Source organism: Anomaloglossus baeobatrachus, chromosome 4 (assembly GCF_048569485.1).
Source record: "Anomaloglossus baeobatrachus isolate aAnoBae1 chromosome 4, aAnoBae1.hap1, whole genome shotgun sequence".
NCBI lineage: Eukaryota > Metazoa > Chordata > Amphibia > Anura > Aromobatidae > Anomaloglossus > Anomaloglossus baeobatrachus.
In genome coordinates, this window is record NC_134356.1 from 595,926,487 (window position 1) to 595,938,557 (window position 12,071).

At 45.1% G+C, this 12,071-nt stretch overlaps 1 protein-coding gene across 4 annotated transcripts in view; it reads right to left on the bottom strand.

The window, feature by feature from the left end:
* GMCL1 (germ cell-less 1, spermatogenesis associated) overlaps positions 1-12,071 on the bottom strand; it is a 188,552-nt gene that overhangs the window by 108,226 nt on the left and 68,255 nt on the right. For all 4 annotated transcript variants that reach the window (XM_075346157.1, XM_075346160.1, XM_075346159.1 and 1 more), the window contains exons 2-4: positions 11,229-11,386; positions 5,800-5,923; positions 1,041-1,137 (exon numbers count right to left, since the gene is read on the bottom strand). In XM_075346157.1, the coding sequence (XP_075202272.1) occupies positions 1,041-1,137; positions 5,800-5,923; positions 11,229-11,377 (370 nt within the window). In that variant the 5' untranslated portion in view covers positions 11,378-11,386. The remainder of the gene's footprint in view (positions 1-1,040; positions 1,138-5,799; positions 5,924-11,228; positions 11,387-12,071) is intronic.

A 12,071-nucleotide genomic window follows, 5' to 3' on the forward strand; every position in this document is an offset into this window, starting at 1 on the left:
TTCATTTTCTGACTTTATAAAAGTCCAAAACGTGCCGAATATATAGACATGTGCTTCTTGATGACTTTGGCTCAATTTACTACAACAATCTGCAGCACAGTCACGGTGCGGGCTCAGCTCCTGAGTGTGCCCAGTCTGTAGCGGGAATCCACCCCCCCCCCACACCACATCATGTTGATTTTTATATCATATTCATGAATGCCCAAAGACAAATGGAAGAACTGCATTTTATTTTTTTCCTAATTTCATATCCTCCTTGGCATTTTCTTTTTAGAATTCAATTTTACGATAAAATGAATGGAGCCCTTCAACCCCGGAACTTGTTCATCAAAACAGTGGGCTCCTCCTGCCCGATGTGCCCGCCACTCCTGCTGCCCACTGTGCCCGCCACTCCTGCTGCCCACTGTGCCTGCCACACCTCTTGCTCTATTAGCACCAATGTGCCTGCTGCTACCTCTGTTAAAAGGGAATCTGTCACCAGGTTTCTTCTCCCACATCTTAGAGTAGCATAATGTAGAGACAGAGACCCCTGATTCCATTGATGTGTCACTTACTGAGCTGTTTGCTGTCATTTTGATAAAATTAATGTTTTCTCTGCTGCAGATCTAGCAGTTATACAGAGCTCATGAATATGCTGGACTACCTGACAGCATACCAAGTAGTCCTCTAATGATAATCTCCTGCTGATTAAACAGTGATTTTATCAAAACTACAGCAAGCAGCTCACTAAGTGACATCGCTGGAACAAGGGTCTCTGCCCCTACATTATGCTGCTCTCAGATTAGGTGTAAAAACCTGGTGACAAATTCCCTTTAATAGTTGCTTCTAGATCCCAACACATCACTGCTGGTAGGACTGGTAGAGGGGCAGAGTGAAGGCCATTTCACAGCTTGACCCAGAGCCCTGACTTTCTTCAACACATCAGTATAACAAACTAGACAAGAATTAAAAAGAATAATTCTGCAGAGACTACAATGGGGAATATTTAACTGTATAAGTGGCCCCTTGTGTAGAGGCAGCAGCAGTAAAATGTACCTTACCTTCTATATCTATGTTGTGGTCCGGTATCGCCAGCTCTATCTCATTCATGGTGGACTCTTTCCAGGACCCACAGAACATACTGGAGAAGTATCCGGACTGCAAGTAAGAAGGAAAAGAAATGCCATTAGAAAAAGGGATTTCAATACCTAATTTTACTAGCTACCAGCAGAGGTCCCCAGCGCTCTATATCTGCCTTGTCGTAAAATATATATTAAAAAAAAAAAAAAAAAGAAAATATAATTATATATTATAATATATATATATATATATATATATATATATATATATATATATATATATATATATATATATATATATATATATATATATATCAAAAAATAACTACAGGGAAAAGCGCTAGCCATGCCAAAAAAAACGCATGCACTTGTCTTTGGGATGAATAGTGCATTAATGTGCAGCGGTGTACATTTATTAACCAAAGCTCTCCATATGACCGACAGTACAGTGGATCCTTGGTTAACGAGCACAATCCGTTCTGGCAGTGCGCTTGTTAACCAAGTTACTCGTTCAGCAAAGCAAGATTTCCCATAGGAAATCATTGCAATGCAGACAATTCCTTCCACAACTTGTTAAATGTCCCATCCTGGTCCCCTATTGTGTCATTCCACGCACGTACAAACAGGTACAAACACATATTATGCTCACCTTACCTTCTGTTCCCTCGTCGGTCTCCTGGAACTTGCAGTTCGCCCGTACAAGACATGTATCGGGTAACCAAGGCGACCGATGCCGGACCTTCCGCACTCAGAGCGCTGACGGCAAAGGCAGGAGCTGCTTGCCTCTGATTGGTCAGCGCACTGCCTTTGAGTAGCGCCTGACAGGGGGAAGTTCCTAACTCGTCGCGATGGTTACCTGATACACATCCTGTGGAGGGAAGAACTTCCCCCTGTCAGCCGCTACTCAAAGGCAGCGCGCTGACCAATCAGAGGCAAGCGGCTCCTGCCTTTGACGTCAGCGCGCTGGGAGCTGAAGGTCAGGCATTGATCGCCTTGGTTACCAGATACATGCAAGTTCCAGGAAGCCGGCGAGGGAACGGAAGGTAAGGTGAGCATATATGTGTGTGTGCGTGCGTGTTAGTTTGCGTGTGTGCTTGTGTGGACTGCAAGAGCGGGTCAGAGCGCTGTGGATGTACGGAACCGGAAGTGTGTGCGGTGAGTATCTTGCTCATACAGCAAAGCTTTCTCGTAAACAGAGTTACAAATTTACAGAAAGCCTTGCTCGTTAGGCGAAATACTCGCTAACTGGGTTGCTCGTTAAGCAAGGTTCCACTGTAATGTATGTCAGTGTAAATGTTAGTATATAGAGCTCAAAAACAAAAAAAAAAAAATATGGGAAAACAATTTAGTACATGAAGGTAATAAAAAGGTGTATAAAGACAGGTATCCTGATCCCGCACAGCCATTCCTCCCCCGGCCCCAGCAGCTGCTTGGCTTCCAGCCCTGGGCTCATTGTGGCATGGAATGGAGGGGTCGGGCACACTAGGCCACTGGGAAGGGGGCTGGCTGCACTACTAATAATCCCTATAATCACTTCCACAGCAGGCACAGCAATTTCTTTGCTAGTCAAAGCAATCTCCTAACTTTCATCAGCATATCCCTCTTCACAGCAGGAACATTACCTCCGTTCCTTATTAGTATTAGTGAGCCCCCTCTATGGGCTGGAAGAAGTGCAGCATTGAACCCAGTAGGCAGTCACATGGCTCTAAGCCCCCCTCTCCCTGTAGTCACCGCTTGCGTTTTTCGATGGATCACACTGCCTGGCTAATTTGATTACTAAATAATAAATTGGAGCATGTTCTGTTAAAAAAAAAAAAAATTGACTCAGTCGCCAGATTCCATTATTTGACGGATCCAGCACCCATAGGCATCCATTCTACCAAACGACGGACGGCAACAAATGAGTCGCTGTCCGATTTTTCGACGTAGACAAAAAAAACATTACTTTGTCCGTTGTCTCCATCCGCCGGACAAACAATTTGACGGATGAAATGTGAGGCCATCCGTCGCTAACACAAGTCGTTGAGGGGGAAAAAAACAAAAAAAAAAAACAAACAGATTTAGCGGCATCAGTCGCCGGATCAGTTTTTTTCAAACTTCGACGGATTGTGACTGACGGCAAAAAAGTGATGTGTGAAAGGGGCCTAACTGATGCAAAGGAGCGCACACAGTTTGAAGCACAAAAAAAAGCTGCATAAAAACACACTTTTAGGGTGGTGTCACACTCAGCGACGACGACAACGATGTCACTGCTACGTCACCATTTTCTGTGACGTTGCAGCAACGTCCCGTCGCTGTGTGTGACATCCAGCAACAACCTGGCCCCTGCTGTGAGGTCGCCGGTCGTTGCTGAATGTCCAGCTTCATTTTTTGGTCGTCGCTCTCCCGCTGTGACGCACACATCGCTGTGTGTGACAGCGAGAGAGCGACGAAATGAAGCAAGCAGAGAGCAGGAGCCGGCATCTGCAGTAAGCTGTAACCACGGTAAACATCGGGTAACAAGGGAAGACCTTTCCCTGGTTATCCTATATGTACCTTCGTTACCAGCAGCCGCCGCTCTCGCTGCCAGTGCCGGCTCCTGCTCTCTGCACATGTAGCTGCAGTACACATCGGGTAATTAACTCGATGTGTACTGTAGCTAGGAGTGCAGGGAGCCAGCACTAAGCAGTGCGCACGGCTCCCTGCTCTCTGCACATGTAGCACAGCGACGCGTGTCGTTATGATCGCTGCTGCGCCTGCTGTGTTTGACAGCTAAGCAGCGATCATAACAGCAACTTACAAGGTCGCTGTTGCGTCACAGAAAATGGTGACGTAACAGCGACGTCGTTGTCGCTGTCGCTATGTGTGAACCCAGCTTTAAGCTTCATTTCTATTTACAATGGTGAAAATGTTTTAAAACTGGTCCTAAATAAGAGAGTGGGACAAGAGACCCGGATCGCGGTGTTCAGTTTTTCTGGCAGCAGTGGATGAGACGACCCCACAGAACTGGAGCAAGATGGAAAATACAGACATCAGGCAATCTGGGCTACTGTATGAAAGCAACAGGGTGACCCAATTACAGCTACACTGAAGGAAAAATAAGCTAGACGTCTCCAAAGATGGAAACTAACATATATATATATATATATATATATATATATATATATATATATATATATATATATATATATATATATATATATATATATATATATATATATATATATATACATACATACATATACATACATATATATATATATATATATATAAATAATGTGTGTATCTATATCTATCTATATACATACACACACACACACACACACACATTTTATATATATATTTGAATGCAAAAGAGAACAAGAATGAGCATAAATGCTGATAATAAACTTGTTTTATTTATATATAGTCAAAGTGCACAGTGCAAATTTAATAAAAATACCATGAAATGTATAAGAGGACAAAAAGGAGGAGAGGCTGAAAAGTTGGACACTTGTAATAAAGTGCAAATCTGCTATAAAGTAATTTTATACATTGTCATGGCCCAAAAATAATTGTGCACCTCAAACCAGCAGCTGGAAGGATAAGAAAAATGGTCCTATCAAATTTGGACAAAAATGTTTGTCAGCTACACAGGTACGAGGGAGAAATAATGCATGTAAAGAGGGAATCCCCCAGAGATCAAAGTGTGGGCATATCAGGCAGGAGCTGACAATATAATAATACCATTTTAATAAGATTATAAGGGTGATGGGATATATCCAAACATTGTCAGCTATACCAAGCCTAAAACAGTCTATAAAGGGGGACCACCCAAGGACCAAAGGCCAGAAAAAGTACCAAAAGTATTAACAGCAGAAAGGCAACATTAAAAAAGGATTATTGCTAAATAGTCAAAGCATTACTGATGTGTGGGGCGGTGGAAAAAGCTCCCGGACACGCGTTTCGCGGCCTGTGGCGGTCAGGCCGGCCGCTTCATCAGAGGGACAGGTAGGGACTTCCCTACACATCGGTAATGCTATGTGTATCATATATTCTATCCTTATGGAAATTAAGTTGTATGTATATATATTTATTTATTTTTTTAATATAACCTATAAAATTAAAACCTCTATTATTGGTATCACCACAACGATAATGACCGGCAGCATCAAGTTACCTGTTCACCAAGGAGCGCTGTAAAAATGAGGTCCAAAACACAACAATGTATTATTTCACCATTAGTATTTTTTCCCCCCTTGTATTTAACTCATCATAAGGTGAAGTGAATGGTGTAATTCATTACTACACCTCATCCTCAAAAATAAAAAAACCCTCATAAGGAAAGGTCAATGGAAAAAAGAAAAAAAAATGTATGGATGGCTCTTGGAAAAAAAGAAAAAAATGGAAATGAAAACTGGCTGACAGAAAGGGGTTAAAGAACCAGGCAGTTTTCATTCAAGAACATATCAGTGATCACTAGTGATGGGCGAAAACTAACTATTTGGGTTCTGATTATTCGTAATGAATACTAAAGTACTATTCCAGTATTGGTCACAAATAACTATCCTATTGCACATCAATGGGGAACCCGAGCATTTATCTTGAAGACTTCCCAGAAGAATGCTCCGGTTCCCCAGGGACTTGCATTAGCTTCGTTATTCATGATTAATTCCGGAATAGTACTTTAGGATTTGTTACAAATAATCCAAACCTGAATAGTTACTGTTCACCCATCACTAGTGGTCGTCCTTCATACAGAGATCGGGCGCTCAGCCCTTACCTGGCAGAGGTAGATCTTGTGGAGGTTCCATTCTTTCCCAAGTGCCCAGATCTTGATGTCACTGTTCTCTCCGTTGAGGAAGAGGGTCTGGTATATATACTTGGAAGTACTTTTCAACTTTTTCCTACAATATCAAACATGTAGAAACCACAAAGTCCTCGTTATGTCAATCACTGACCTCACAGACTGCACATGCAAATATGAGACAGCGCTGGAGCAGTGAGGGATTCAATGGTGAATAGTGACAAGTGGGCACTCTAATAATCTTAATTTTTATTTCTATAACGCTAACATATTCCGCAGCGCTTTACAATTAAGAGGGGACATGTACAGACAATATGAGACACTACAAAATCACAAAATTCAGACACCAGGAGGAGTGAGAGCCCTGCTCGTAAGCTACAGTCTATGAGGAGATAGAGGGGGGGGGAGAAAAGCTTGTCATGTATGGTCCAGCCATCGATTTAATAGGGGATTCAAAACCAGCTGCACTACCCATGCTCTGTACTCGTAAGCAGCATTTTGACGCGATACGAAGTATAACGGAAGTCAATGGGGAAACTACCATTTTATCCAAGATATCTTCAGAAAAATGCTCGCGTTCCACATTTGACTTTCTTTATACACGGTACAAGAGTCGAGACCATCCGAGACCAGGTTTACAAGTACCAAGCACCCGAGCATAGTAGTGCCCGCTCATCACAAATGGCCAATTATTGCTTTTCTATTTAAAGAACCACTCAATTTTTTATTTTTTCCCTTTAGTGCTGGGATTTTAAGCCCTCTGCCCATGTCATACTTACCTTCTAAGAAAAATACCAAGAAAAATAGACCTCATCATGGTTCATTTATGCAATACCTGTAACCCCATATTATCATAAACACAAAACAAAAGAAAAAAGGTAGGCCATTACAGTATAGGTAAATAATATAAGATTCTTTTAAGCGGGTTTTTTTTTAAAAAGTGCATATTAGTTACAGCCAGAAAATGGCAGGTGAATTTAAAATAACAAACACATGTAAGTGTACCAGATAAACGAGGTATGAGGAGAAGAGTCCCATATGAGGGAAGGCATGTCCTAGAAGTACAGCAGAACCTTGGATTACGAGCATAATTGGTTCCGGGAGTGCGCTCTTAAACCAAGTTACTCTTATATCAAAGCGAATTTTCCCATAGGAAATTATTGAAACGCAGACAATCCGTTCCACAACCCAAAAATATTTACAGTATTTATACAAAGTTATTACAGTAATACAAAATAATGTCCTGTATTCATGTAAAATTGTTATAGTACAGTACACTAAGGCTAAGTTCACATTTCCACTAAAATCTATCAGTCACAATCCGCTGCTCTTGTAAACAGCGGAATCCGTTTAGCGGATTCCGCTGCTCCCATAGACTTGTATGAGCAGCGGATTGTGACTGATGATGCTGCGTTGCACCCTCCGCCCGACTGATCAGTCGTGGAACGACTGACCGCCGGGTGGGAGGAACGCAGCATGTAACGTTTTTTGAGCAGCGAGATCCGTCGGATTTCGCTGCGCATGCTCTCTGGCTCCCTGCACACGTCACCAGCTTTGGTTGGTTACCCGATATTTACCCTGGTTACGGTGCAAGGAGCCAGCGCTAAGCGGTGTAGGCCCGTAACCAAGATAAATATCGGGTAACCAAGGTAAACATCGGGTGCTTTGCTGTTACCCGATATTTAGGCTGGTTACGTGTGCAGGGAGGCCGACACTTCCCCGCTCGGCCCCGCCCCCTCCCGCACTCCGCACATGTATGTACACACACACACACACACACACACACACACCTGTCCCCAGCCATGCAGACAAGCACTGCCACTGACACCCTCGTCTGGCCCCGCCCCCCGCTCGGCTCCGCCCCCTCCCGCACTTTGCATGTGCACACACATACATACATACATACATGCACATACACACACTCACTCACAGATACACTCACCTGTCCCCAGCCATGCAGACCGCAGCACTTCCACTGACATCCTCAGCGCCTGGCCCCGCCCCCCGCTCGGCTCCGCCCCCTCCCGCACTTTGCATGTGCACACACATACATACATACATACATGCACATACACACACTCACTCACAGATACACTCACCTGTCCCCAGCCATGCAGACCGCAGCACTTCCACCCTCAGCGCCTGGCCCCGCCCCCCGCTCGGCTCTGCCCCCGAACTCCGCCCCCCGCACACAACGGAATCCGACAAAGAATTCTGTTCTTTGTCATCCGTTGTACAGCGTTGAACAGCGCATCAGTCACATGCGTCAAGCGACGCATGTGACTGATACAAATCAACGGAAATGTGAACTTAGCCTTATACAAAATACTGTACAGTAAAAAACAAATTAAACTGCACATTAGCTTCCAAAAGAATTGTTGGTGTGCAAGAAGTACAGTATAAGCAATGTGCTGTACAGATTAGCTGAAAGAGTACAATACTGTATCCATAAATGTAAATTGATAAACTTGCTGTATAGTATATACTGTACAATGAAAAAGGAGGGGAGCCAGCACTGCTTATGAATGGCATGCAACAATGAAGAAATAAAAAGTGTAATATTCACAAATTCATTCCTACTGTAACAATTCAATGAGATTTTTTGCAAATGATTGATCAATGATTTGAGCCCCCCTGCCCCGTCACGGCAAATCTCTATAGGGGTGTCCCTAACGCTATATTATAAATTATTATGTACCATAAGGTCTCATATAATGAGCAGGACCATATGAAAACACCACTTACCCGAGACATGTCTGAACCGCTCCCATGCTGCCAGAACTGGCAACCGCGAATAAAGGCAGCCCAGATGCCAGTGTGTGTGGCAGAACCACACACACCAGCACAATGTCAGGACTGGCCCTCACAGTGTCAGACCAGCAAACATGGATGAGGGCGGAACAAGGTTCAGGCAGGTGGTGTTTAAATAATGATGCCTTGGAGCAGGAGGCGGTGGCTGTTAGTGCTGGCTTTTTGTTTTTTCTTCATTGAATTGGTCAGTGGCTGACCCCCACCTTGCTATGCACCCCAATTTGGGCTGTATTCCACCTGTCTAGATTTTGGCGGTTGGTGACTGTTCACATTCAGTCATCAGGCCCTGTCCACAGGCTATTTACTTCATGCAGCATTTGCTTGGACCTGTCCCGCCCACAGCCATGATTCAGTCATGGGTACGGGATTGAAATAGATCAGGTGAGTGCTGCTAAGAGCAGTTCTACTATTCATATGTGAGGCCGTATGGCACATTTTATAAAAATATTTTAGTGTAGGACTGCCCCAGATGAGATTTGCCGTGACATGGCGGGGCAGCTCAAGAAATTGCAATTTTTTGCCAAAAATCTCAAAATTTTTATAATAATAAGTACAGTTTGGAATTTTTAGTGCTTCGTTTTTTCATTATATATTGTACAATGGTATACTGTATACAGTACATATGCACAGAAAGTTACCACCAGAGCAGGCCAGAACGCGGTAAAAGGGTGGAACCAGACGTGTGCACGGTGAGGATTTGCTCTTATTGCAAATCATTGCTCTTAAACCAAGTTACAAATTTGTAAAAAGCTTTGCTTGTCTTGCAAAACGCTCTCAAACCAAGTTACTCTTAATCCAAGGTTCCACTGTATAGGGTTAAATACAATAATAAAGGATAACAATCCTAATAAAAAAGGACCCTAGATAACCCCGAAAAAAAACACTTAAAAAGACAGAGGAGGTCAAAATACGCAGGGCCACTTGCTTATATACCAACCATCTATTCTGAAAAGTATATATGACAAAAGTTTAATATATCAAGAATAGAAAGAAGTTGGTGGTGAAGTGGCAACTGGAGACCTTACCCACTGTCAGAGAAACAAAGGGTATGCGCCAGCCCTGGAATGGGAAAGGGTATGCGCCAGCCCTGGAATGGGAAAGGGTATGCGCCAGCCCTGGAATGGGAAAGGGTATGCGCCAGCCCTGGAATGGGAAAGGGTATGCGCCAGCCCTGGAATGGGAAAGGGTATGCGCCAGCCCTGGAATGGGAAAGGGTATGCGCCAGCCCTGGAATGGGAAAGGGTATGCGCCAGCCCTGGAATGGGAAAGGGTATGCGCCAGCCCTGGAATGGGAAAGGGTATGCGCCAGCCCTGGAATGGGAAAGGGTATGCGCCAGCCCTGGAATGGGAAAGGGTATGCGCCAGCCCTGGAATGGGAAAGGGTATGCGCCAGCCCTGGAATGGGAAAGGGTATGCGCCAGCCCTGGAATGGGAAAGGGTATGCGCCAGCCCTGGAATGGGAAAGGGTATGCGCCAGCCCTGGAATGGGAAAGGGTATGCGCCAGCCCTGGAATGGGAAAGGGTATGCGCCAGCCCTGGAATGGGAAAGGGTATGCGCCAGCCCTGGAATGGGAAAGGGTATGCGCCAGCCCTGGAATGGGAAAGGGTATGCGCCAGCCCTGGAATGGGAAAGGGTATGCGCCAGCCCTGGAATGGGAAAGGGTATGCGCCAGCCCTGGAATGGGAAAGGGTATGCGCCAGCCCTGGAATGGGAAAGGGTATGCGCCAGCCCTGGAATGGGAAAGGGTATGCGCCAGCCCTGGAATGGGAAAGGGTATGCGCCAGCCCTGGAATGGGAAAGGGTATGCGCCAGCCCTGGAATGGGAAAGGGTATGCGTCAGCCCTGGAATGGGAAAGGGTATGCGCCAGCCCTGGAATGGGAAAGGGTATGCGCCAGCCCTGGAATGGGAAAGGGTATGCGCCAGCCCTGGAATGGGAAAGGGTATGCGCCAGCCCTGGAATGGGAAAGGGTATGCGCCAGCCCTGGAATGGGAAAGGGTATGCGCCAGCCCTGGAATGGGAAAGGGTATGCGCCAGCCCTGGAATGGGAAAGGGTAATCCTTTGTTTCTCTGACAGTAGGTAAGGTCTCCAGGTGCCACTTCACCACCAACTTCTTTCTATTCATTGTTTTTTTTGCCACTGCTTTGGTCACTATTTTGAGAGACTGTAACGTCTGACTGGCCGGAAGTCAGATGTTACTCCACAAGCTCCCAATACATCTCAGTCGGAACGAGGCTCCCATAGTCTTGTATTAAGTGGTCACCTTGGACGATCCATGAAACACTGGAGCTGCCGGCAGGTCACAAGTCACTAGAGATCAACTGGAGCGGCGGTGACACAAGATGAAGCTACCGGAGGGCGCGTGAGCAGGGGACTTAAATTTAAAAGCACCAATCCATATGTGAAATTAACACCCCACTGGAGTGCTGCTTTAAGAACATTTTCATCTCTAGGGAAAATCTTGTTAAATTCCAGAGAACTCACTAAATGTTATTAAAGCTTTCAGAAATGTACCCCCTCTTTCCTGCTCTTGTATATATGCAGACAATGTGCTGCCCAGCTGTGAAGTGTAACCTGCCGCACACAGACGTACCTGCGAGGGGTGTTCAGGAGGTTTTCTAGCTCGTCGTCCGTATCACACTGACATTCTAAGCTTCTTTTTCGCTTCCTACATTCGCAGGAGCCCGTGGGCAGAGATGAAGAGGACTCCTGGCCTAACAGTCTGCTGCTCAGAGTGCCCATACTAGGTTCCTATAAAACAAATAATTAACTGGAGGCTTTGTTCACATGTGATGTCTTAATGTGATTTTATGACATTGCATTAAAGGGAACCTGCCACCAGATTTGGCGACTATAACCTGCGGCCACCACCAGTGAGCCCTTATATACATCATTCCAGAATACTGTATATAAGAGCCCAGACCACTGCGTACAACGTAAAAATCACTTTATAATACTCACCTGAGGGGCGGTGCAGTGCAGACTGGCTGGATAGGTGTCTCCGTTCTATGGTACCGGCGCCTCCTCTTTCGGCCATCTTTGGCCTCCTCCTACTGAGCAGGACCCCAGTGTAATCTAGTGTGGATGACGTAGGACGCATCATGCACTCAGGCTTCAGAAGAAGAAGGGTAAAGATGGCCGAAAGAGTAGGCGCCAGTACCGGAGACACTAATCAGACCGGTCTGCTCCGCACCGTCTATTTAGGAAAGTATTATAAAGTGATTTTTACGTTCTACACAGCGGCCTGGGCTCTTATATACGGCATATTAGAATGCTGTATATAAGAGCTCACTGGTGGTGGCCGCAGCTTATAGGCCCCAAATCTGGTGACCGGTTCCCTTTAAAAGTACCAAGGCTTTACTGCATGTGATACATCATTCCACGTCATACATGTAAGTGCACAATTATCAGACATGCCAAAACCAATCACAATATA